The sequence below is a fragment of the Megascapheus bottae genome, chromosome 7, assembly GCF_031878675.1.
Source record: "Megascapheus bottae isolate mThoBot1 chromosome 7, mThoBot2.hap1, whole genome shotgun sequence".
NCBI lineage: Eukaryota > Metazoa > Chordata > Mammalia > Rodentia > Geomyidae > Megascapheus > Megascapheus bottae.
Genome location: NC_143515.1, coordinates 8683144 through 8708313, shown reverse-complemented (window position 1 = coordinate 8708313; position 25170 = coordinate 8683144). Strand labels below are relative to the sequence as shown.

The 25170-nt window shown below is 39.3% G+C and overlaps 1 protein-coding gene across 1 annotated transcript in view; it reads left to right on the top strand.

Annotated features, from left to right (window-relative positions):
* The window catches only part of Acoxl (acyl-CoA oxidase like), a 332531-nt gene that overhangs the window by 222580 nt on the left and 84781 nt on the right, over positions 1–25170 (top strand). The window contains exon 13 of the mRNA XM_090336096.1: positions 6247–6336. Coding sequence (XP_090192222.1) covers positions 6247–6336 — 90 coding nt within the window. The remainder of the gene's footprint in view (positions 1–6246; positions 6337–25170) is intronic.

Genomic DNA, 25170 nt, shown 5'->3' with positions numbered 1-25170 from the left:
CAGGATCCTCATTCAGATCTCAGCCTCCCGAGCAGCTAGTGTTTACAAGCATGAGCCACGGGCACTGGGCATGAGATGGAATTTTAATGTTCTGATTTGCATTTCCTCTATGGCTAAAGATGTTGAACATTTCTTCCTGTATTTATTAGCCCTTTGAGCTTCTTTTGAGAATTGTTTATTTCCTCGTGTCTTAATTGGTCATTCTTTTGTTTAATTTTTCCTACATTCTAGATATTAATTCTTTGTCTGCTGAATACATTGCAAAGGCTATGTTTTCATTTTTGTAATGGTTTCCTTTGATAGACAGATGCTTTCTAAGTTAATGTAAAGGATTACATTAACTATAAACCAATCTTCACCTTATTTCCCGAGCAATTGGAGTCCTGTTCAAGACAGCTGCATCTATACCTACATCTTCAGGTGTTTTCCTGTAATAGTTTCAAAGTCAGAGTCTAGCCTTATGATTATTGATCCATTTTGAATTAGTATTGGTACAAGATGAGAGATTAGTCTAGTTTTGGACTTTTGCATGTAGAGAGCCAGTTTTCCCAGGATTATTTGGTTAAGAGGCTGACTTTCCTTCAGTGTTTGTTTCTGGTACCTTTATTACATAAAAGTGATGGTATTTATAGGTTTATTTTTGAGTCTTCTAGACAGCCCATTACTCTACATGTCTGTTTTTATGCTAGAATCGTGTCTTTGTAGTCATTGAAGGTCAGGTATTGTGATACCTCCAGAATTGTTCATTTGTCTTAGGATTGCTTTGGCTCAGGATTTATGTTTCTACATAAATTTTAAAATTTATTTTTCTATTTCTGTGAAGAGTGACATTGAAATTTTTGTTGGGGATTCCATTGAATTCATAGATTGCTTTCAGCAGTAGAAATTCTGCCAATCGGTGAACATGGAGAGTCTATATTTTTCATCATTTATTTTCCTGTTGTTTGTTTATTTGCAATAATGGGGCTTGAATTTAGGGCTCTATCAACTGAAATAAACCTCTATTCGCAACACGTAAGATTTTTTTTTCTTTAGCTTATTGTGAGAGTTCACTATTTCTGATTTTCTGATGTCTTCATGAGCTTCTTCATTGTTGGCATATAGAAAGGTACTGATAGGGCCGGGAGTTTGGCCTAGTGGTTAAAGTGCTTGCCTAGCATGCATGAAGACCCGGGTTCGATTCCTCGGTACCACATACAAAGAAAAAAGCCAGAAGTGGTGCTGAGGCTCAAGTGGCAGAGCTCTAGCCTTGAGAAAGCCCAAGGACAGTGTTCAGACCCTGAGCTCAAGCCCAGGACTGGCAAAAAAAAAAAAAAAAGAAAGGTACTGATATTTTGTATGTTGACTTTGACAAAAGTGTTTTTCAGATCTAAGAGTTTTTGACGGCATGGTTAGAGTCTTCTATGTATGGGATCATACCATATTATCTGCAAATAGGGCTAATTTGACATCTTCGTTTTTTTGGTATTCCTTTCATTGTTTTTCTTATCTTATTGCTGTGACTAGAAATTCAAAATACTATACTGAAAAAGTTTCATTTTTTTTTCTGTTTCTGGGTTCAAAGGAAATAGTTTCAGTTTTCCCCTGTTTAGCATGGTGTTACCAATCGATTTGTCATATATAGCCCTTCTCAACCTCTTCTTCTCCTTCTCCTTCTCCTCTCATCTTCCTCCTTCCTTTTAAGACAGAGTATCACTATGTGACACACTAGGCTCAATCTTGTGATCCTCTTGTTTCAGCCTGGAGAGTATAAGAGGCGTGGACCATCATGCCAGCCTTCATTTTTTTTTCCTTTTGATTTGCTCCATTTTCGTTTTTATTCTTAAGTACAAGTACAGTTTCTATTTATTGTTAGTAACATAAAAAGTTCATTTTAATTAAAAAATGATAGACATATATACAAACTGCTTGTAATCATTTGTCTCCTAACAATTTTGGATCCCATTCATAGAGATGTTGGTATCTATTTACTGGTTCAACTGTATTTTAGTGAGATTCCTCCCCATTCCCCTTTCGGATATTTGAAGTCCCTGATTATCTGATTTCCAAGACCACATCAGAGAACAAGAACCTGTCCCTTTCCTCCAAAATTCTCAGAAAAAGGACTTTGTTTCTTCAATATTATATTCATATATATATATGATTGTGGTAGCAGCGGTGTTAACAGCAGTTGTAATTTTTCTCAGCATAGAAACAATGGAGTTCAGAGCCTGAGATGATTCTAGACCATTCACGAAGTCCCCAAGCCCCTACTTTCTTTATCCACAAAATGGGAGGAATGCTACCTCACAGGGCAGCTGTGAGGAGAGGTGAATAAAATGAAGTAACTGAACTTTCTGTGAAGCTCTGAGCACAGTTTCCAGCTCTTAATGAGCACTCATTGTGTAAGGTAGAATCAGAATAATGACAGTGAAAAACATTGTGGCCTTGGGATGAGGGGACATGAAGCCTGAGTGGGTTCAATCAGAACTTGAGTTCAGGCTATTTGTCTTTGAGACAGGTGGGATTCATCTTGTGATTGTGGGATGGGATGTAGAGACACAGATATCTCTAAGTTGGGAAATCTACTGATTTATTCATCCATAAACAGGGATAACTTAGGATTCTGATGGGCCTGAGAAGATGCTTCTGCTTCTATCAACTTCAGTTTGATGTCACTACCCAGGCTTGATGGGAAAAGAGAGGATGGCTGCATCTTTAAAACAACCTGGTTGTTTTCCCAATAAGGAGCAGGGATAATACTCACAATACTCAGGTTTTTGGGGCTCAACAGCAGCAGGATCCCAGAAGTTCCGAGGGTGTGTCCTGAAATAAATCAGGTTCCCTAGGCATTATGGGTCCCTGGAGGTTCAGGTGTATGACTGCTCTTTGCCCACCTGTCCCTCAAGCCTTAAAAAGTTGACAAGATTTAGTATGTCCTTGTTTCTGGACGATTGGGTAGTGGAATTGGTGGGTCATAGGGGAGCTCTATGTTTAGTCTTTTGAGGAACTGCCATACTGTTTTCCATAGTGGTTGAATGAGTTTGCACTCCCACCAACAGTGTAGTAGTGATCCCTCCTGGCCACATCCCCTCCAGAATCTGTTGTTATTAGATTTCTTGATCCTGGCCATTCTAACTGGAGTGAGGTGGAATCTTAGAGTTGTTTTGATTTGCATTTCTTTTATGGCCAGAGATGTCAAGCATTTCTTCATGTGTCTATTTTTTGAGCTGTTGATATATTTTAGATATGAGGCCTTTGTCAGTTGTATGGTTAGTGAAGATCTTCTCCCACTCTGTAGGCTTTCTAGTTAATTTGCTAGCTATGTCCTTTGCCATACAGAAGCTCTGCAGTTTAATGCAGCCCCACTTATCCAGACTTTTTCTGATTTGTTGTGTTTTTTGGTCCTTATTAAGAAAGTTTTGACCTGTGCCAAAGAGACCTAGTGTATCTCCTATTCCTTCTTGTAAAGTTTTCAGTGTATCTGCTTTTACCTCGAGGTCTTTGATCCATTTGGAGTTAATCCTGGTGCAGGGTGACAAAGAAGGATCCAACTTTAGTTTTCTGCAGGTGCTTAACCAGTTCTGCCAGCACCACTTGTTGAAGAGGCTGTCTTTCTTCCATTCTATTTCTTTTAGCTCCCTTATCAACTATGAGGTGGCCATAGGTCTGTGGTTTAATATTTGGGTCCTCAGTTCTATTCCATTGGTCTTCAGGCCTGTTCGTGTGCCAGTACCAAGCTGTTTTGGTCGCTACAGCTCTGTAATAGAGTCTAAAGTTTGGTATTGAAATTCCTCCTGAGCTGTTCTTTCTGCTAAGAATTGTTTTTACTATATGGGGTGTTTTATTATTCCATATGAAATTTTGGATTGCCTCTTCTTCTATTTCTTTAAAGAATGACATTGAGATATTGATGGGTATTGCGTTGAATTTGTAGATAGCCCTTGGCAAGATTGTCATTTTCACGATGTTGATTCTTCCCATCCAGGAGCATGGGAGGTTTTTCCATTTCCTCAGTTCTGTTTTAGTTTCCTTTTCCAGGGTTTTAAAGTTTTCATCAAAAAGTTCCTTTACATTCTTAGTTAAGTTAATTCCTAGCACAACGATGTTCATTGCAGCACTATTTACCATAGCTAAGATATGGAACCAACCCAGATGCCCCTCAGTCGATGAGTGGATCAACAAGATGTGGTATTTATACACTGTGGAATTCTTTCTGCTGTCAGAAAGAACGACATCACCTCATTTGTAAGGAAATGGAAAGACTTAGAGAAAATCATTTTAAGTGAAATAAGCCAGACTCAAAGGAACATAGGCTCAATGGTTTCGCTCATTTGTCATGATCAGTAGAAACCTTGGGCTCTCCTAGCAGAGATTTACAATAGAACAAAAACCTAGATACGTAAGGCCATATAGTAAGGTGCTAAATGGAAGGACCTCTAGGATATAGAAACAAAAGCCATATAATGAATGATTGTTGTCCTTACTGTACTATACTATCTTTCATCTCTTTTGCTATCCCTTGGTTATCTTATATTTTTACAGTATTTCACCTTGTTGTCTGATATATTGGATATATGCTTGATTGGTTATTTGAAAACAGATAGGGAACGGGGGAAAACAAGATGAGGGGGGAGGGAAATGGGGACCAAGACATGAGAAAGGGTATCAATGTATGTGAAGTAATGCACCTTCTATCTGGTGAATATAATGTAACCCTTCTATTAATTACAATAAAAAATATATGGAAAAAAGTTGACAAAAAGAAATGTCATTTTTTTGTCTTTGACTTTTTTATTAAAGAATTTATTAATGTTGATTTTTACATCATATTTTAAATGACAAGTTTAACAAACAAAATGTCATTTTTGTTCAGAGCTAATATGTTAACTACAAATATGACAGGGGAAACACTGGACAGTCGCCTCTGAGATAACTGATGGGCTAGAATGATTTGTGGAAGCAGATTTGGACACTGGGAAAGAGTTCAGTGATTCCATAGGAAGAACAATGAGCTGGCAAAGAAAAGAGGCCTTGGGTGTCAGGAGTTTAGCCTAGTGGTAGAGTGCTTGCCTAGCATGTACGAAAGCCCAGGTTTGATTCCTCGGTACCACATACATAGAAAAGGCCGATGTGGTACTATGGCTTAAGTGGTAGAGCTCTAGCATTGAAAAAGCCCAAGGCCAGTACTCAGTCCCTGAGTTCAAGTCCCAGGAATGGAAAAAAAGAAGATAGGACTTGGAAGAATTTGGACCTGAGACCAGAGAATAGCTGTGTTTCCTTCATGTTTTGCCTGTTCCAGAACCCAGGTTCTTTTGAGCTGATGTTTTAGTTTATAAGAGGAAATAGTCAACATTTTGAAAATAAGTTGAAGACTACTGTTACTACAATAGATGTCAGGGAGGAGGAGAAAGGAGAAAGGACAAGATGAAGAAGATGAGGAGAAAGGGGGACTAGTCCAAATTATGAATTTAAGATGTTCAATGGCAATTAAGATACTTTTGTTGCCATCCAAGAATTGTCATACATTTATTTTCCAACTTACAAGATTGTATATGGGTCTTGCATAGGATGGGGGTCATATATTAACTCCTCAACAAAAAGTGTTATCACTAGTACCTTGATGTGTGCTAGAATTAATAACTTTTAGAAAAGAGTTGGAGAGGGCAAGGAGTATGGCCTAGTGATAGAATGCTCACCCAGCATTCACAAAGCACTGGGTTTGATTCCTTGGTACCATATATACAGAAAAGACTGGAAGTGGTGCTGTGGCTCAAGAGGTAGAACACTAGTCTTAAGAAAGCTCAAGGACAGTGCCTAGACCCTGAGTTCAAATCTCAGGACTTGCAGGAAAGAAAAGAAGAGAATCAATTTATAATTTTTGTTAAAATTTTTATGATTATTTTTATTTTTGAGAGTACTGTGGATCAAAGTCAGGACCTAACAGATGCTAGTCAGACACATTTTCACTGAGCTATATTCCCAGCCAAAATGTGATATAAAATACTTAAAAATAAGAATGATGTATTTTTCTAAAGTATTTTAATAAATATTTTATTGCTAATCAAGGCAACATTGAATTAGTATTTGTGATCCAAAGATTGATGTAATGAGCCAAAAACTTACAGTGATGATTTAGAGATTTACGGCTATTTTATTCCTTTTCACTTTCTATATATTTTATTTCAAAGAAAATATTAGCCATGTATAATAATGAGATTGCAACTTTAAATTGTGGTTTTTATTCTATCTTTTCTTTTGCAATAGGGTTACATGATGGAAAACCGAATCTCAGGCCTAAAGTGTGACACAGATGTATTGGTAACTTTTGAAGGTGACAATATTGTTTTGCTTCAGGTAAGAATCAGGAAATGTTTATTTATTTCAAATGATGTAATTTTCAAGGTCACGAGATATCCAAAAGTCTGAAGTGCTTCAGGTGATTTATCATTATCTGATGCCTTTATTTAATTGGCAGGTGTTTTCCTGTTAGGCACGTGGTATTTATGTAGCTAAATAGGTATTAAAATATTTATTTAGCATCTGTAAAGATCTGTGATGTTGAATTGTGTCTTTTTTGCTTCTGAAATCTACTGTACATATTGAGTCAGATCCTTGTCCTAGGAAAGCCATTCCAAAAGTGTATTATGTTCCTGAGGATGAACACCAAGAAAATACATAGCTAATTTATAGAAGGAGAACAACACAAAGACACTAGGACAAATTACAATGTGGTTTTTCTTTTCTGAGGGTTCCTTGCACTTGACTGGCTTGGTTGCTTAGCTGATGCCTTACCACTAGAGCTATGTCTCCAGATCAGCTTTTTGCTAGTTATTTTGGAGATGGACCCTTGTGAACTTTTCTGTCAAGCCTGGCTTTGAACTGCAATCTCCTGCGTAGCTAGGATTCCAGATATGAACCAATGGTGTCCAACAGTATTTTTTTCTTTTTGCATTTTTACTAGCATATATTGTTTGTACAAAGGATTTTATTGGGATATTCCTGTGCATGCACGCCATGTACCCTAATTAAATTCATTCCATCACTCTTCTTTTATCCTCTTTCTCCCTTCTTAAAATAATTTGACCAGATTCTGTTGTTCTTTCTATATATGCACATGAAGTTTTTACCTACTGGCCCTCCCCATGTCTCGCTGGTACGCGCCTCCCAACAGAGCTTGTGAAACATTTTTATCATTAATTTTCTTTAGCGCATATTAATTGTGCAAATAAATTTTCTCATGCTACTTCATATATGCATGTATTATGCATTGTTCAAACGAAAGCCTCTATTACTCTTTCCAAGTCCTGCTTGCCCTTCTATTATTTAACAGCTTCCAGTGAGTTTCCTTAAGCCACCTTTATATAGAAACATAAGGTATTTTCATATTACTATCCAATATTGCTCTCTTATCCTCTCTCCCTCCCCTACAAGTCCCCAAATTTTGCACAGTTGGAATTGTATTATATCTACATGGATATATAATATATGTATTAATATGTGTTTATAGTACATGATTCTACATATGAGGAAATTCAAAGTGGCCTTTGTCCTTTTGAATCTGACTTAATTTTTTAACATGATGATTTCCATTTTCCTACATATGATAAAATTTCATTCTTCTTTATGGATGAGTAACACTCTGTGTGTGCATGTACCACATTTTCTTTATTTATTCATCAATTGCAGGACATCTAGACTGGTACTTTTTTAAAATTTTTATTGTAATTAATAAAAGGGTTACATGATATTTGCCAGATAGAAGGTGCATTAATTCACATACATTGATACCCTTTCACATATCTTGGTCCCCATTACCCTCCCCCCAACCCCACATCTTGGTTTGCCCCCCTTCCCTATCCAATTTCAAATAACCAAATACAAATGTATCCAATATATCAGATAACACAGTGAGATACTGTAACAATATGATATAACCAAGGGAAAGCAAAAGAGATGAGAGATAACATAGTACATTAAGGACAACAATCATTCATTATATGGCTTTTGTTTCAATATCCTGGAGGTCCTTTCAATTAGCTTCATACTATATGGCCTTATGTATCAAGGTTTTGCTCTATTGCAAATCTCTGCTAGAAGACCCAAGGTTTCTACTGATTATGACAAATGAGGGAAACCATTGAGCCTAAGTTCCTTTGAGTCTGGCTTACTTCACTTAATATGATTTTTTCTATATACTGCTACTTTAATCCATCAAACTGACTCATGTCTCAGACGATGTTGAGATCCCTTAGTCAGCAAGAATTCAAAAGGCCCTCTTGCATATTGATAGTAAAATACATAATTCTACTCTTGGGACTCTAAGGTGATAATCCTAAATACAGAAAATCTTTAAGGCACAAACATTCTAAACATACATGTATTATTCAAATCATGTTCTGACCACTTAGTATGGAATTATATAGTTTAAGAGAATTGCACTTGCAAAGAGTTTTGTTTTCAACAGAGACTAGAAATATAGTAAGTAAAAGTGATACAAAATTATATCTATAATGTGATCACATTCATGTTTTTCAACAAGGAAAATGGTAGCTTCTGGAGCTCTAAAACAGTGCAGCCACATCTCCCCAGGTCCTCCCTGTTATAATTAAACATCCTGAATGTAACCCATGAATAAGCAGGTGATGTAAGATCACCTTTATGTCTTAACTTTCTACCCTGAAACCAGCAGTTTCCATGGGGAGGTGACTCTCTACCCTTATCTGCCATCAGTTAGACTTTATTAGGAGGTATGAATATGATGGTTAGCACTTCTAGTGTTAACAGGCACAATTAGTTATGGAAGCTCTGTAACTACATGGAAATAAGAAGGTTTTATTTTTTTTTAAAGCAAACGGTGTTTCACCCACTGTCACAAAATACCTGAGAACAACAACTTAAACGAGGAAAGATTTATTTGGGCTCACCTTTTCAAAACATGATTATTTGGCTTGGTTGTTTCTAGGCTACAATGAGGCAGAACATCATGGCGAAAACATTAGGTAGCGAGAAAAGCTGCTCACCTTATGGTGGTTGAAAGCAGAGAACAAGGAGGAAGGGAACAGGGCAAAATATAGCTTCCAAGGGCCCACTGCCTTCCTAGAGTCTACTTTGTAAGTTCCTATTCCTCCCCAATAGAACATAGATGATTATGAAGTACAGTCCTCATGAGCCAAGTCACTCCCTAAAAGCCTGGCAAACCAAGCCTTGGCACAAGACTTTAAAAAGTTTTTTAACTTTTAAATTGTTATTGTAAAGGTGAGGTACAAAGGGGTTGCAGTTACAAATGTCAGGTAATGAGTGCATCTCATTTGGAGACAATGTCACCCCTTCCCTCACTCTCTCCCAGTCTTTCCCTCCCATTCCCACCTACAAGTAGTATAGTTTGCTTTTAACATGCTTTTAGCATGCTTTTAACATTGCTGCATTGTTTCACCAAAGGAGATCAAGTGCACAGCTGGACCTCACCTGGTGTCAATAGCATGATCAATAGTATGAGGTTAATATTCTGCTTTCCAATCCCCTGGTTTTAGCAGAAGTCTGCAGACGGGGGCTGGGGGCCAGGGAACAGTGAGTTTCTCTAGTATCATAGGGTATAATGAGGTGGTGGAACTGGAGCTGATAGGCACTCCCAATTCCTGATATCAGCAGGGCAGAAAGCTGAATTTTGATGCCACCTGTCTTCCACACTATAGTGTACGTCAACATTCCATCTGTGCCAGTGCAGTGTTGGTGAGATCCAACAGGGAGGTGAACATACCACTCAGGACCCTTTGCTACACATCAGCAGCCTATGTTTTTTGGGTTTAGCTTACTTCAGTTAGTATAATTTTTTTCAAGTCTTTCCTTTTCCTTAGGAATGGAGCAATGTCATTCTTTGGGATTGAAGCATAGAATTCCATTGTGTATATACCGCATTTTCTTGACTCATTCATCCATTGAGGGGCATCTGGGTTGATTCCTTATCTTAGCAGCTATGGTAAATAATACTGCAATGAATATGGTTGTGCTGGTAGCTTTAGTGCAGCCTAGCTGGTGATCATTTAAATAAATACTTGGGAGTAAGATTGTTGGGTCATAGGAAAGCTCTATGTTTAGTCTTTTGAGGATCCTCCATACTGCTTTCCAAAGTGGTTGAGCAATTTTACATTCCCATCAACTGTGTAGCAGCATTCCCTTTTGCCCACATCCAACATCTGGTATTGTTAGTTTTCTTGATAATGGCTATTCCAGATGGAATCTCAATGCTATTTTGATTTTTATTCCTTTTATGGCCAGAGGTATTGAACATTTCTTAATGTGTTTATTGGCCATTCTTTTTTTTCTTCTTCTGTTGGTCATGGGGCTTAAACTCTGAGCCTGAATACAGCCCTGAGCTCTTCAGCTCAAGGCTAGCACTCAGCCACTTGAGTCACAATGCCACTTGTGGTTTTCTGGTGGTTAATTTGAAGATAAAGAGTCTCACAGACCTTTTATGCACAGGCTGGCTTTGAACAGTCCTATCCTCAGATCTCAGCTTCCTGAGTAGCAAACGTTATAAGCATAAGCCACTGGTGCCCAGCTAGAAGGTTTAAGTTTTTGAGTTTGAATTATAGTTTAGGTATGAAGCCCTTATTTGGTGCAATCTAGTAAAGATCTCCCATTCTGTGGACTATTTATCTTGCTGGCTATGAATGACAAGGATTTTAAAGTAGCCATCAGAAAAAGTGCTTCAGTGCCCTTGAGACAAGTAAAAACAATATAAAACTCTCAACAAGAAAAGAAAATAGTAAAAAGAAAAGGGGGGAACAAATGCAAATCATAAAATTGAAAAATACAATAACTGAAATAGCATATTTGTATTTGCAGAATGACCCAAATACTAGTGTAAAGATAATCAAATCAATGAACTTAAGTCAGATCAATAAATTCTGTCCACTATGAACAACTGAGAACTTAGAATCTCAGAAACTTGGATAACAATAATCAAAGAGTTAGCATATTATACTACAGTGTCAGGAGAAGAAAGAGGAAATAGAATGATTAAGTACTTGAGGAAATAATGGCTAGTTATACCCCAAATTTATTGGAAGATATACAACTCCAGATACAAAGTACTAAGTGAACCTCAACTAGGAGAAACCCGAAGAAATTCCCCCTAAAAGATGTTGCCATTAAACTTCTCAAAAACGGACGGAGAAGTAATGGATCATTTGCAGAGGAGCACCAATTAAAGTTGACAGAAGATTTTTCATCTGAAACCATGCAGGCTTAGGGAAAGGGGCACAGCATTTTCAATAAGAAAAGAAACGTCCACAGCAAATTTCATATGTGACGAACATATCTTTCCAGGTTGAAGAGAAAATAAAGATGTTGTCAGATTAAGGGAAACTAAGAGAATTTGTTTACTAGCACATCTTTTAAAAGGTGTTTAAAGGAAGTTCCCTAGACAGAAAGGAATAATCTAATAGGAAGCGTCGAACTGCAAACTGGTAAAGATCTTGAGATGGATAAACATAGGGGTAAAAATAATACACTATCACAATGTTAATATAGTTGATGTCGGAGGCACCGATTGTAACAGCTTCTGATGTGTTTTGGCCAGTGTATATGGAGGGAATACAAGAGAAGTGTCTCCAAGTGCTTAGAAAGTAAGCAACACATTTTATGTTTTAATGCTATGTTATTCACTCACAATAAATTGTAGGATTGATGGGTTTCACAGTAACATTTTCATGTGTGCACACGTCATACTTCAGTAGTGTATGCCTTCTCTACTACCTCTGTTGTCTCCTCCTCTCCGGCTCACTCCTCCCCTCTCCCTCATAGCCTATTTTCTACTTTTGCCAAAAATATTTTTCAAGTTTTTTTAAAAATGTGAAATATTTATCATGTTTAACAGGATAATCTCCCATTCCATCCATTATTTTTGTAAAGGACATTATTTTATTCTTAATTATTGTGAAAGTGATAGGAAAATTTATTGTAAAAGAAATAGCACACAGAAAGAGATTATGCAGGAACACAGCACTTCAGATAATCTTCAGCCATTGTCTATCTTCTGGTTTTGTTCTTCCTGACTGAATAATATCTCATTATATGTGTATATACCCATTAAGGAATTTTACCCAATCTCTTCCAGAGTGTGGGAATGTAAAGAATATTTTGCACCTGACCTTAAGAGAATAGAATTACCTTGATGCTAAAAGACAATGGAATTTTTTAAAAGGTAAAACCGTATTCCATCTCTCATGAACCTTGATACTAAAATCCTCAACAAAATACTAAGAAATTAAATTTGACAATTTATATAATGAAGCAACTATTGATATTTTTTGCCAGTCCTGGGCACTGTCCTTGAGCTTTTTCAAGACTAATGCTCTACCAATTGGATTTTTCTATATATTAGATACTAAGGAATTGAACTCAGGCATGGAGGCAAGTACTCTACCACTAGGCCATACTCCCATCCTCAGACCTATTGATCTTTATTCCACCAATTGAGGCAAGGTTGCTTCAACTTTCAAAAGTTATTCAAATACAATTCAACATAACAACAAAGGAGAAAGAGTTATATGATCATATTAATTTGCATAGAAATCATTTGACAAAATTCAGCTATGTTTTCATGGTGAAATCTTTCAGCCAACTAGCAAAGAAGTGAATATCTAAATTTAATTAAAAATCTACAAAAATTATAGCCAACATATGGTTTCAAATTTACATGAGAAAGTACAAGGTCTAGAATAACTCAGATGAAGGTCCTCTGCTCCAGCAACCTGAATGGTGTACTATTGGTAAAGAGATGTACACATGGGTAAATGGAACAGAACAGAGAATCCAGAAGGGGTTTCGTGAAAATATGACTCTTGATTTTTTGACAGCTATAATCGTAATTTAATGGGAGTAAGAGAAATTTTCAATACATAGTTTTGGACTAATTTGGAAACTTGTTGGTAGTAAAACAAACCTCAAGATAAATTGTAAAACATAAAATTCTTGGGAAATCTTTCTTAAGATCAGATGTTAGGAGAAAATTCTTAGTATTGACATAAAAAAACACAATTTGTAAAACAAAAATTTCATAAACTAGGGACTGTAATCAAATTAAAAATGTAAAAGACCCTATAAAGTGTTCTCTGTTGAAATACGAGAGTTCTTTATGTATGTTAGACCAAGTCCTTTGCCAGCTATGTCATTTGCACTTGCACTTGCCTCTGATTACATTCTGTAGAACGGAATGCATAGGGTAAAAAGGGAATGAAATGGATAGATCAGCTTGAATGGACACTGCTGGGGTAGAGTTGTTTCTCTTAACCAACTCCGAAGTGGTAGGGGATCACAGGGACTCAGACTAGAAGAGATGTTTTAGGGCAGAGAACTGGCATTCCTGCAAAGGTATGCCTAATAACAAGAACAGCCAGCTTCTCTCATCAGAGCTCCTGACCACAGCGGTAGCATGTCCTGCTATCTGCTTGCTGGGTGCAGTGCCGGCAGCAAACTTCCAGAAAGGACCTGGTCCCCTCAGGTGACAATACCTGTGAGTATATTCATTTGGCGAAGGCAGCCTGCCTGCTTGCCAATAGTCAACACACCCCAAAAGGAAGCCTGTTGGCAGCCTTCTCTACCATCTACCCAGATTTGACAGGCTGCCTACACAGTGTAGATGAGGCAGTAATGGCTGCCTGCACTGTCTATTCATTCTTCTGCTTTGCATTGGCATCTGCCTATCCTCAGCAAGCAATAAATTCTGTCCTTTGTGCAATAAATTCTGCTTTGATTCTCCTAATTAAAGTAGAGAAAGAAATCGTGAGAGACTAGGGCCAGAAATTGGTCGATAAGATTCATGATATTCTGGAATTACCCACAGCACTTCCAACTCTTTCTGAAGGAACTCAAGGTCCTAAAGGTGCTAAGACTGCTGTGCCATGATTAGAGCAATGTGCTTTAGAATTTCTTCAGATTTTCCATGTTTCCCTGTAAACAAGATTATAGATTTTTCCAACCCTTTCATTATTTCCCAGGGCAAAGGTTATTAGCCCTTGGAGACATTTAATTATGTCCTCCACTAAATCCAATTACTATTCACACCCAAGGAATCCTATTACTCCTTTCTGTAGCTTCACTGGAAATAACACCAAGACATTAGAGATACATCAAGATCCTTTCCTGGCATATTTCCTGAAGAATGTCAAGGAAAGGCATGACTCAGAGTGACCTTTACCCTGGTTGGAAAATATGCAAGATGAAAATGACCCAACGTGAAGTACCCTGAAGGCCTAGCAGAGGCATCTTCTTCCTTCTGATTCAGCTGGTTTCTGTTGGAGAGCCTCCTATGCCTCCTGTGTTGGAGCTGCTGATAGCACCATGTGTACTCACCAGCTGGAAGCTTGGCAGTGATACTTCCTCCTTTACCATCCAGAAGAGCAAAGACTATTTCTCCAAGCAAATGAGGGGAAGACCCTTGATTGTTAGACTGTAGCAGCCAGTCATCAGAACAAAAACTCTTTGGCACTTTCGTTTAGCACACTAGACCTTAGACTCCCAAAACACATGGTGTGGGCCAGGCCAGGCCTTTTCTGCAGGGGGTGGGTGGCCAGCATTTTGTCCCTGGTGGGACTGGCATGAGCTGTGCCATGGGCAGGCACATTCATGCATATCTTACTACAAGTGAGTGTCAGCCAGTAAGCTCAGTCGCTTCTGTTAAACTGAATGGAGACAGATGACGTGACAGTGGCTTCCCTATGTAGAAGCTGACTCCTTAGAGAGTTGCCACCTCTGAAGATACTTTCCCAAAGATATTCAGAGAAGAACAATCAAGCACCATCAGATATTGTTTTGTTATTTCCAACTTTTACAATAAAAAAATGTCAAGGCAAAAATTAAGAAATCAGTACAATAAATACCTGGAGATATCCTCTGATTCTCATCATCTGTGTGGGTATATGCACAAACTATTTGAGAGTATTTTGTAGACATCAAAACACTTCAACCTTGAGAACTTTAATATTTTTTAAGTTAAGTAGCGTCTCTGATAACACCATCAGTTTATTGTCACATCCAAAATATGAACAATAATTGCATAAAATTAACTACTATGGGTGATCAGATACTGAGAAAAGAACCTTAACAGCATAACAAAGAAAGAGCAAGATAAACAAACAGAACAAGTGGAGCTAGAAGTAAAGTAGAAAAATGAAAACTAACTAGTAACCCCAGAGAAGTACAATGAACTACATTAATAAAATAATGGCAGCCTGCCATGGAAAATGAGCACTCGGAGAACCATATGTGCCTCACAAATAAAAATCATATACTTGGAAATATAAAATCGAATCTAAAGACTAAAAAGTAAAATGCAAAGAAACTTCTCAGAGTGAAGCTTGGGAAGACCAAAGGAAAACAATGAAGAAAAAGCTAAACAATCTGGAAGATCCGTATAGGAAATCTAGGGCATTCCTGAGAGAGTTTTCAATTACGCAGGTTAAAAATAGAAATAAAAGAAAAAAGTCTCCCAGATTTGAAGAAAGGCACAAATCTAGGACTTGGTGGGACTTGGAAGAAAAAGTGCCTTCAAACAGCCTACAGCATTTCAGAACATCAAGAAAGGACAACCAAGATCTCTAAAACCTCAGACTGAAATAACATTCCATTATTTGCTAAACCTCTCAGCTTTAACTTTGGTTTCCTGTGCTTCTGAGATTATATCCCACACACTGTTGCTCTTACCAATGGATGTTTCCCTTATGTTTTCTTCTAGTAGTTTCACAGTTTTAGGACTTACACTTAGCTCTCTGATCCACTTTGAGTTGATTTCCATACAAAGCAGAAAGTAGGGATACAAATAGTCTTTTCAGCAAATAATGATTTTACACATAGAAGAAAGACATTATCAAAGGATTATTAGAAATGAAAGACCAATTCAGTAACATTGCAAGATACAATGTCAATATAACAAGATGACTGAGAAAGAAATCTGTTAATGATAGATTAAAAAATACCTAGGTATAAATGTAATCAATAAAGCAAAAGTCTTCTATCATGAAAATTGCACAACACAAATGAAAGAAACTAATGATACAAAAGAATGTAGAGACCACCTGTAGTTAAAGATTAGAGGAAGGCTAGTGTTAAACTGGCCATGCTACTTAAGTGATTTATTGACACTATTCAATTCTCAACAAAATACAGATAGTGCCCTTTCTTTCTTTCCCTCTTTCTTCTTTCTTTCTCTCTTTCTCTCTCTCTTTCTCTCTTTCTTTCTTTCTTTCTTTCTTTCTTTCTTTCTTTCTTCTTTCTTTCTATCTTTCTTGCCTCATCTGGAGCTTAAACTCTAGTACTATACCACTTGAGCCACAACTCTACTTCTGACATTTTGGTAGTTATTTGGAGATCAGAGTCTTAAAGATTTTCCTACCTAGACTGGCTTTGAGTCCCAATCTTTATATCTCAGTCTCCTGAGCAATGAATCTTTTAAGAAACTACAAAAAAAAATAAAATAAAATAATGCTAAAGGGACCAAGAGTTGGACTATTGGTAGAGTGCTTGCCTAGCATGCACAAATCCCTAGGTTCTATTCCTGGGGTACCACACACACAGAAAAATCCAGAAGTGGTGCTGTGGCTCAAGTAGTAGAGTGCTTGCCTCGAGAAAGCTCAAGGACAGTGCTCAGGCCCTGAGTTCAAGCCCCAGGACTGGCAGGGAAAAAATGCTAACATTTATATAGGAGTACAAGATACCCTGAGTAGCCCAAGAAATACCAAACTAAAAAAAACAATTTGAAGATGACATAATACTTGATTTCAAGATATACTACTAAGTTCTACTAATGAGAAAAGCATGTCACTGACATGAAAACAGGCATGAGGACTAATAAAACAGAATAGGGAGCCAGAAATAAGTCCACCTACCTGCAACCAACAGATGACTACAAAAGTGACAGAAAGATACCCTGGACAAAGGACAGCCTCTTCCAAATGGTACACTATATAATATGCAGAAGATTTGAAGAATTTAGAAGACACATATGCTTTCTGGAACTATCCCAAGATAGATATACACATAGAAATACCTAAGTGCTAGCTATATGGGAAGTCCAGAAAAAAATTACTCTGATTAGACCAACAGGGCAGAGAGATCAAAAAGTATGACTGTGAAAAGGAAGTGGTTTCTGTTGAACAAATAGTATGGTTAAGCAGCAGAAAGATCTTAGTGATACGATAGAAAAGTCATATGTTTCTTTTTGAAACAAGAAAAAGAAAAGCCCATTAAGACTCCAGGAAAAACAGATGGCTCAAGAAAAGTAAGCTCCAGCTATGGAACGTGACATGAGGATCTATTTGACCTTGACACTGGGATACCAAAACAAATCTGACTGACAAAATGAGGTACCAGAGGCAAGGGATTGAACAGGAGACTTTTGCTTTTCATGTAAGACTATTAACATGGCCTTATTTTTTTAATCAAGTATATTTAGAGCTATTAAAACACAATCCTTTATACAAAGTGGGAGAGGAAGATAAGGAGTGAGGAATAACAGGAGTTCTTTTCAAGAAAACAAACGCTAGTGCGTACGTGCACACAATCACACACACACACACACACACACACACACACACACCCCTTTTCTATCCCTAACATTCTCCTCCTCGCTACTGGAAAGATTCCCAAGTATTTCCCCAAACACAAAAGACACCATGCACTTGAATATGACCTTGACACCAGCCTGGTATGATGGTTGGTGAAGACTAGATGTTGGGCTGAAAGACTGGAACTCCTGTTTCCAGAAGGAACCACATAGAGATTCAAAAAAGAACAGCCTTACCCACACCCCAGTCCTCTGGTGAGCCCCAGTGGTCCACTGGTGAGCCCCAGTGGTCAGCCAGTAGAGATGTTGACATGCCAGGAGAAAAATACCTTATTGCCAGTTATAAAGGGCTGAGATCTGGAGGGTGAAAGAGTGTGGTCCAGTCAGGGACAGAACTCCTGGTGACAGATCTGCTTCCCTGAAATGGAAGCTGCCTTCCCTTCTAAGGTCTCCTGGAAACTAAAGGGCATGTGTGGCCCAGCAGAACTACGGTTTCCTTCCAGAAAACCTACAGATAGAAAATATCATCAAGAATTGCCCATGATGATATGAGAAAAAACTAGAAGTGGCCTGGGCAATGAGGCTGGGGGTGGAAAGGATGGCTAATGAAATCTGTGAGGACTATAAGGTAGTCAAGAATATGCGTGAAATTGAACCTCAGGCTTGAAGGGGGTAGTGGTTCAGGGAGTGACAATGGAAACTTGGGAATGGAAGGGCTTAAATTGAATTGCAGGGGCTAGAACTGATTGAAAGTATTTCCAAAAAGTGATCATTCATTTTTTAAAAAAAATTGGAGTGATTTGGGGATATTTATTAAGCTAACCACAGTAGTTAGAGCAGACACTGTGTTTTACTCTTTCTAAATCCACTGACCCATACACAAACCTAGCACCAAGAGTTCCAAACCAGATGTTACAGCATCTAAATATTTAAAGCTCCCTTCAAAGACTCCATGTGTGCACTTTCTGGAAAAAGGAGCCATCTGAATCTGGTTCACTTGTTTATCTTTAACTTTTCTGCTCTCCAGAGATGCCTTTATTGTCTGAGTTTTGCAATGAGTGATTTTAGCATTGCTATACAAATTGGCATCTATGCATTAATTGTGTATTTTAATTTTGATGATAATCTAAACAGAAATAGTCTCAGTGGGATAAGTAGTTTTGTTTTTTTTTTTTTTAAAAGTAACAACCAAATGACTAGGGATTCCCATGGGGTTATTTGCTTTGGACCTGGAACAGTTATCCATCCTTATCCACAGGGAATATTCCAAAACCCCTCGTAGATGCAGGAAGCCAAGGAGACTACTGTAGCGTACCCTAGATTCACTAGAAAGGGAATCACCCCACTGATAGCTTAAATTATATACTGAGAAGAGTGATAGATTTGCAATAATAACTAGATAGTAACAAAAAAGTATCACAAGGTCATGCAGTAAATATTATTTACATTTTATGAACTATTTACTTCTGGAATTTTTCATTCAGTTTTTCAGTTAGGAGTTGTTGTGTTTGAAAGCCTTTGGCTCCCAGTCATTAATTCTCAGGAACCAATGAGGTTCTAAGCTTGGTATAACTGAAAGGCCTATTTATATTAAACAAAGGCTCAGGGACTGTGAGATGTGCTGCTGGAAATAGGGAAGGGAGGCTTTCCAGCCACAGGGAAGTGGCGGGGGTGGGGTGTGGAGGCCTCTGCCTCAGCTGGCAGCCAAGGATAAGCCGCTCAGAGGAACTCCATACACAACTGGCAGGGACAAGCTCATGCCACAAAGCAGTCTGCCACATGCTATTAGGGCTGCTTATGTGATTCTCATTGGTTTTGTAGCTTTACTTGTATTTAATTTCATGGTTTCAAGCTGAACAAGAGCTATAAACAGAGAGTGTTTATATCAGGTTTTATATTTTCACATGTTGAAGTAACATTATAATTTGAAACAACTTAAGTCAATATTGAAGAGTATTTCCTTCTTTCCGACAGAAGAGGTTTCTACTGTTCTCAAGTTGCAGCTCTCGCTTTTAACCTTTTCCGCACTGCGATTTATTTATTCTATGGCAGATTTGAAGCTTCAGTTCATTTCTCATTTCAGTTGACCAAAAAACCCAAACAAACAGTAGACGTGCAGCATGGATTCCAACTACTCTGCACAATTTAGTGCTGTGGCTTGGGTGTCAGGACAGGGGAACACATGTGTGCATGCTGGGAACATGTTGGAAGCAAGCATGGTGGAGAGAATGGGAAGGGGACCTGCACTGGGGGTGGGAGAGGAGTTCAGTTTGGGCCTGGTGGGATTATCAGTCAGGATACAAGGGAACATTTGTCAATATGTACTGCCAAAGTAACCATTGGAACACTTGTCACTTCCATCTTCCACAGTAACCAGGGCCAGGAACTGGCTCATCAGTCCTTGAGGCCCCATTCTCTTCTCCCAGGTTAGCTTCAATGCATTGATTCCCCTGCATCATTTTATCAGGGTCTCAAAGCAGCTGCTATACACCCGGGGGAAGAACAGAACCAAGGGAAAGGTCTCCCTCAGATCTGCCAGCTGCATCACTTTGAGTTCCCCTGGCCAGGCCAGGCCAGGCCAGCATACCCATGTCTGAGCTTTGAATGCCCAGGAGACTAGGAGTAAGAATGGACATGGCCATCTTCTACCTCTTGGTGGGAAACAGGTTGGATCTGAAATTTAAGTCAGGGCAGGTGTCCTCTGAGCCTGCTCTACGCAGGATGGACCCAGCCGTTCGCCTTCAGGACTAAGTAGGGGCCTAAATAATGGCAGCCAATCCAGCAAGCTCAGAGCAGGAGAGGAGGAGACATGGACAAACCGGGGGCATTAGGCCCTTTCCAGGGGACTGAAGCTGATATTCCTTTCCCACTGATAGGGGCCTTGAGGAGACATGGGCTTCCTAGAATCTCCAGTTGTTCAAGAGAAGGTAAAATGCTCTTTTGTTCTTTGAAGTGGCCAGGGAGGGGTGTGGCTAAAGAAAACCTGCCTGTGGGGTGGAGTGGGAATCATACATACAGTAGGTTCGGGCTCTTGGCTCCAACCTTTTGATTCCTCTGGGTAGTTCTACTCCAGCCACTAGCCCTAGAAACCACGAGGAGGCTGGTGCCTCCGTGCAGAAGAGTGAGGGGCAAAAGTTCCTTTCCTTAGGTCTTGTACACCCCTGGGAGTTGTGTGTACTGACCATATAGCATGCTGCATTTATGAGTCCAGCACCACAAGTAGCCACAGAGGAGGGGGCCTGGAGGAATGGTGCCCATGTAGGTCTGAAGGGTGGCTTCATGGACAGACTATGGTTTTTCTACTCTGATGATGAATTCCAGGTTTGGCCTCTCTGAGAGTTGGAGGCTTTCCTGGGGCATTGTCCCTTCATGATCTACTGCTACTCAACCACTTCACCTCGGGACCTGAACGCCTCGAGGCCTGAAACCTCAGCCATGGTGTTGCGCTTGTAGATTCTGTGGATCTGAAGCTCCCACAGGAAACGGCATGCCTGGCTTAGGGGGAAGGCAGCCTCTTTGTACCTCTGCTTCAGTTTCCGTGTTATGGATGGTGCCTTTCCTGCTGCCCTGGAAAGCCAAGACCTCTCTGTCTTATGAGGCTCAGAGCTGAGATCGGGTGTGACTGGGCCACACTCCTCTGTGCCCATTGAGCTGTGGGTTTATCTGTCATCTCAGTAGATACCATCAAGTTGTCTCCTACTGCCTGTCTGCCCAGGATGCCACCCTGTGGATCCTTGCATTCTCTTTCTATTCTCCAATACTTGATACAGAGCCTGGCCTATAGTCCAAACTGGTAGGTGTGGATTTATTAAGAACTTGGACTCTGTCTAGGTTTGAGTCCTAACTCTTCTGTTTCCTGTGTGACCATGACAGCTTGCATGATCTTTTTAGTTTTATCTGGACAACTGAATTAGTCTGTGAATTACCCAAAGATATCATGAGCATCAAATTATTTTTCTTATTTTAATTATTATTATCTTTGTGTGTGTGTGTGTGTGTGTGTGTGTGTGTGTGTGTGTGTGTGTGTGTGTGTGTGCCATTGCTAGACCTTGAATTTAAAGCCTGGGTGCCATCTCTTAGCTTTTGTCCATAAGCTGGCATTTGAGACACAGACCTACTTCTGACTTTTTACTGATTCATCATAGATAAGAAACTCATGGACTTCAACCTTAATCCTCAGATCTCAGCCTCCTGAGTAGCTCAGATTACAGATGTGAACCACAAATGTTCAGCTATTACTATTATCTTTAATTAGTGGTACAGAGATGTTTTAATTCAACAAATCCACTTAAAATAAATCAATTTTCTATTTAAACAGTTTAGGACAGAGCTTATCCTAGGAAGACACTTAAAGAAAATGGTGGTTGCTATTTTAGATGTTGCAATGAGCAAGAAAATGAACAAATCAAAGATGCATCTCTGCCCTTTAAGGCTCAGAAGTCAAACTCTCCTCCTCTAAGAGGCTCCCTGACCTTTCCTGGAAAGAGATCTGTTGGCTTGCTGTGTTCTGGGCCTATATGTGCTGCATGTCCATGCTGGCTTCTGCACTGGCCTAATCCCAATCATCTTCTAAATTCCAGCACCCTCAACAGTGGGTGCCTTTCACACAGAAGGGGTACAAAGGAACAAAAGAAGGAAAACACAAAGTGTGTGCTAACATTGTCTAATGGAAGGAAGCACAGGGAAGACAAGTTAAACTGGGTGCAGATTTAACTAAAACTAGAAGAAAATAATGTGCATGAATTTTTGCTGGATCTAAATATCTAATCTCTCCTGTTTTAAAAGTCATATCCATGTGTAAGACCCAGATATTACTTGTGCACCTCAGCATCATACCTGTTAGTGTGTTATCTTAAAATTGTCTTAACTCTCTCCTCCTTGGCTCCTTCCCTCCTGCCTTCTTTTCTTCCCTCCTCTCTCCATATTCTTTCTCTTCTTCCTTTTCTCCTTCCCCTTTCTCTCTCCTCCTCCTCTTCTTCCTCTTCCTTCTTTCTCTTTCTCTCTCTATCACTGTCTCTCTCTCCCCTCTCTTTCATTCATAACCAGAGAAATTTTAAAGATTCTCCTCAAATAATTCTTGCCATGATGCCCAGCATCTATGAAAATTAAAGAGCTAACATCTGCAGAAATATGATTTTTACTTCCTTGGGTAGCCCTGAGCTGCCCTTCAGAAATCTAGTGTTGCCAGCTATAGAAAATAAAATTCCTAGGACACTCTATTACATTGTGTGTTAGATAAACAGTAAATAATATGCCTGCATGCATATGTCTCATTCATACGTCTGAGTGTTCAAATATTAACCAAGTGTTCTCCATTTTCCATGGCAAAGCCAAGACCCGCTTGCTGGGGTATAGCTTCCCATGCCCTGTTTTCATCATTCTATTTTGGGGGGTAGGTTGGTCATGGAGCTTGAACTCTGGGCCTGGGCACTGTCCCTGAGTATTCCAGCTCAAGGCTAGCACTCTACCACTTGAGCCACAGCGCCACTTCTGGTTTTCTAGTGGTTAATTGGAGATGAGTCTCACAGACTTTCCTGCCCCAGCTGGCAGCAATTCTCAGATCTCAGCCTCCTGAGTAGCTAGGATTACAGGTGTGCACCATTGGTGCCCAGCAATCATTCTTTTTTCATTTGGCCCTGAGCTCTCAGTTATGTAGCTGGTGCTTTTCAGGGTTCCTTGGAGTAGAATTAGTCCCTGAGCTGTAAGTACTTCCAATTCTAGTGGCTCCAGCATCCTACGTGGTTCAAACCCAAGAGAGGCCCCATGCCCAGCCCAGTCTTGGTAGAGAATAATTTTCTGCTGGGTTTTTCTTAGGATTCCTGACTTTTCCATGCCAATCAGCTCTAGTGTCACAGCAACTCCTGCTTGTTAGACTTTTAAATTCAGTTATCACTGTACCTGCACAAATCAGCAAAAATACTTAGTGTGCAGAAATGCTAGCTTTATCATACATGCCTTGAATAGTGATGACCTAAAAAAGAACATTTACTGGTGGTACCTATTGGTGTTATATGTTGCATATGCTACTTATTATTATAAGCGCATGTCTTTGATGTTGTCATTCTGCACAATTGCTTGGAGTCACAGTTTCCAAATGTGAACTACAGAATAGCTTGATTGCAACTGCAGATGGGATATTGGAGAAAAGGAAAGAAAAAAAAGGAATAATGAGGACTGGGAGTGTGGTTTAGTGGTAGAGTGCTTGTCTAGCATGCATGAAGCCCTGAGTTGGAATCTTCAGTACTACAAAAAAAGACCATGGGCTGGGAGTTTGGCCTAGCATGCATGAAGACCAGGGTTCGATTCCTTGGTACCACATACATAGAAAAAAGCCGGAAGTGGTGCTGAGGCTCAAGTGGTAGAATCCTAGCCTTGAGCAAAAGAAGCTCAGGGACAGTGCTTGGGCCCTGGTTCAAGCCTCAGGCCTGGCAAAAAAAGGAAAGAGAGAGAAAGAGAGAGGGGGGGAGGGGGGAGAGGGAGAGGGAGAGAGGAAGGAGGAAGGGATGGAGGGAGGGAGGGAAGAAGGGAGGGGAGAAGGAAAGAAGATGAAGCAAGAGAAAGACAAGACTGGGTTAGCCGGCTTGCTCAGTCACCCGTGAGCTTTCATTGCAGGGACCAATAGTCAGGTACTTTATCACCAAGCCATGCTCCCAGCTCTTTTATGGCTTGTTTATATAAGGCCTCACTTCCTGCCCCTGCCCTCACCTGGATGATGCCTGTTTTAGGTTCCCAGTCACAGTTATGATGACAGGCTCATGGCACTAGACCTAGCCCTCAGCTGGGAAGGAGTCTCTTGGACTTTTCCACTCCAAATACCCCAAATCTCAGTCTTCATCTCCCATGTAGACTAGAATTATAGGCATACATTATTAGTACCTGGCTGAAAATCATTATTTTTATCAGTTTGGGGAATATCTAGGTGATAGGTGGAAAGAATATCCTGGTATTACTTTTGCAACTACTCATGAGTCTACAATTCTTTTAAAATAGAAAATTCAAAAACAATGTTGGAGGTTGTAGGGAATACCTGTAGTCTCAGTACTTGAGAAACTGAAGCAGATTGATTGCCAGTTCAAGGCCAACCTAGGTTACATAGCAAGACTCATGTCAAAAAAAAGGATAGAAAATCACACATGTATATGAAACATAATATATTGTATTTAGGAACATGTGCAGTGGAAACAAACCTAACAGTTGCCTCTCCTAATAAGTTATCTAAGAATTGGATGTAGAGTATGTGACACCCAAATCTCACAGTAGCTGATAGCTTCAATTCCTTAATCTTTCACCACGAGGACATCAGCAGGAAAATAAACCTTATTTAAATAGAATGATGTTGATTCATGACCCAGAAAAAAAGGGACAACTCCAAATGCTTTTGTGCTAGTAACAAGAACCAACTTTCTCCCTATTTTAAGTTTAGCATAATTATCATATCATTCTAATTTTAATTCTAGCTAGGGTGATTTAACTTTCCCAATTTAAGTCCCTTACATTGGAAAGGCTGACGTAGTGGCAAAGCTAAAGGGAGTTGTTAAGGGATTGAATATTCTGGATGCAGCATTTTAAGAAAAGGAAGAGAATTTCCTAATTCAAGAATGACACAGTCTGTCACACAGTTGGAT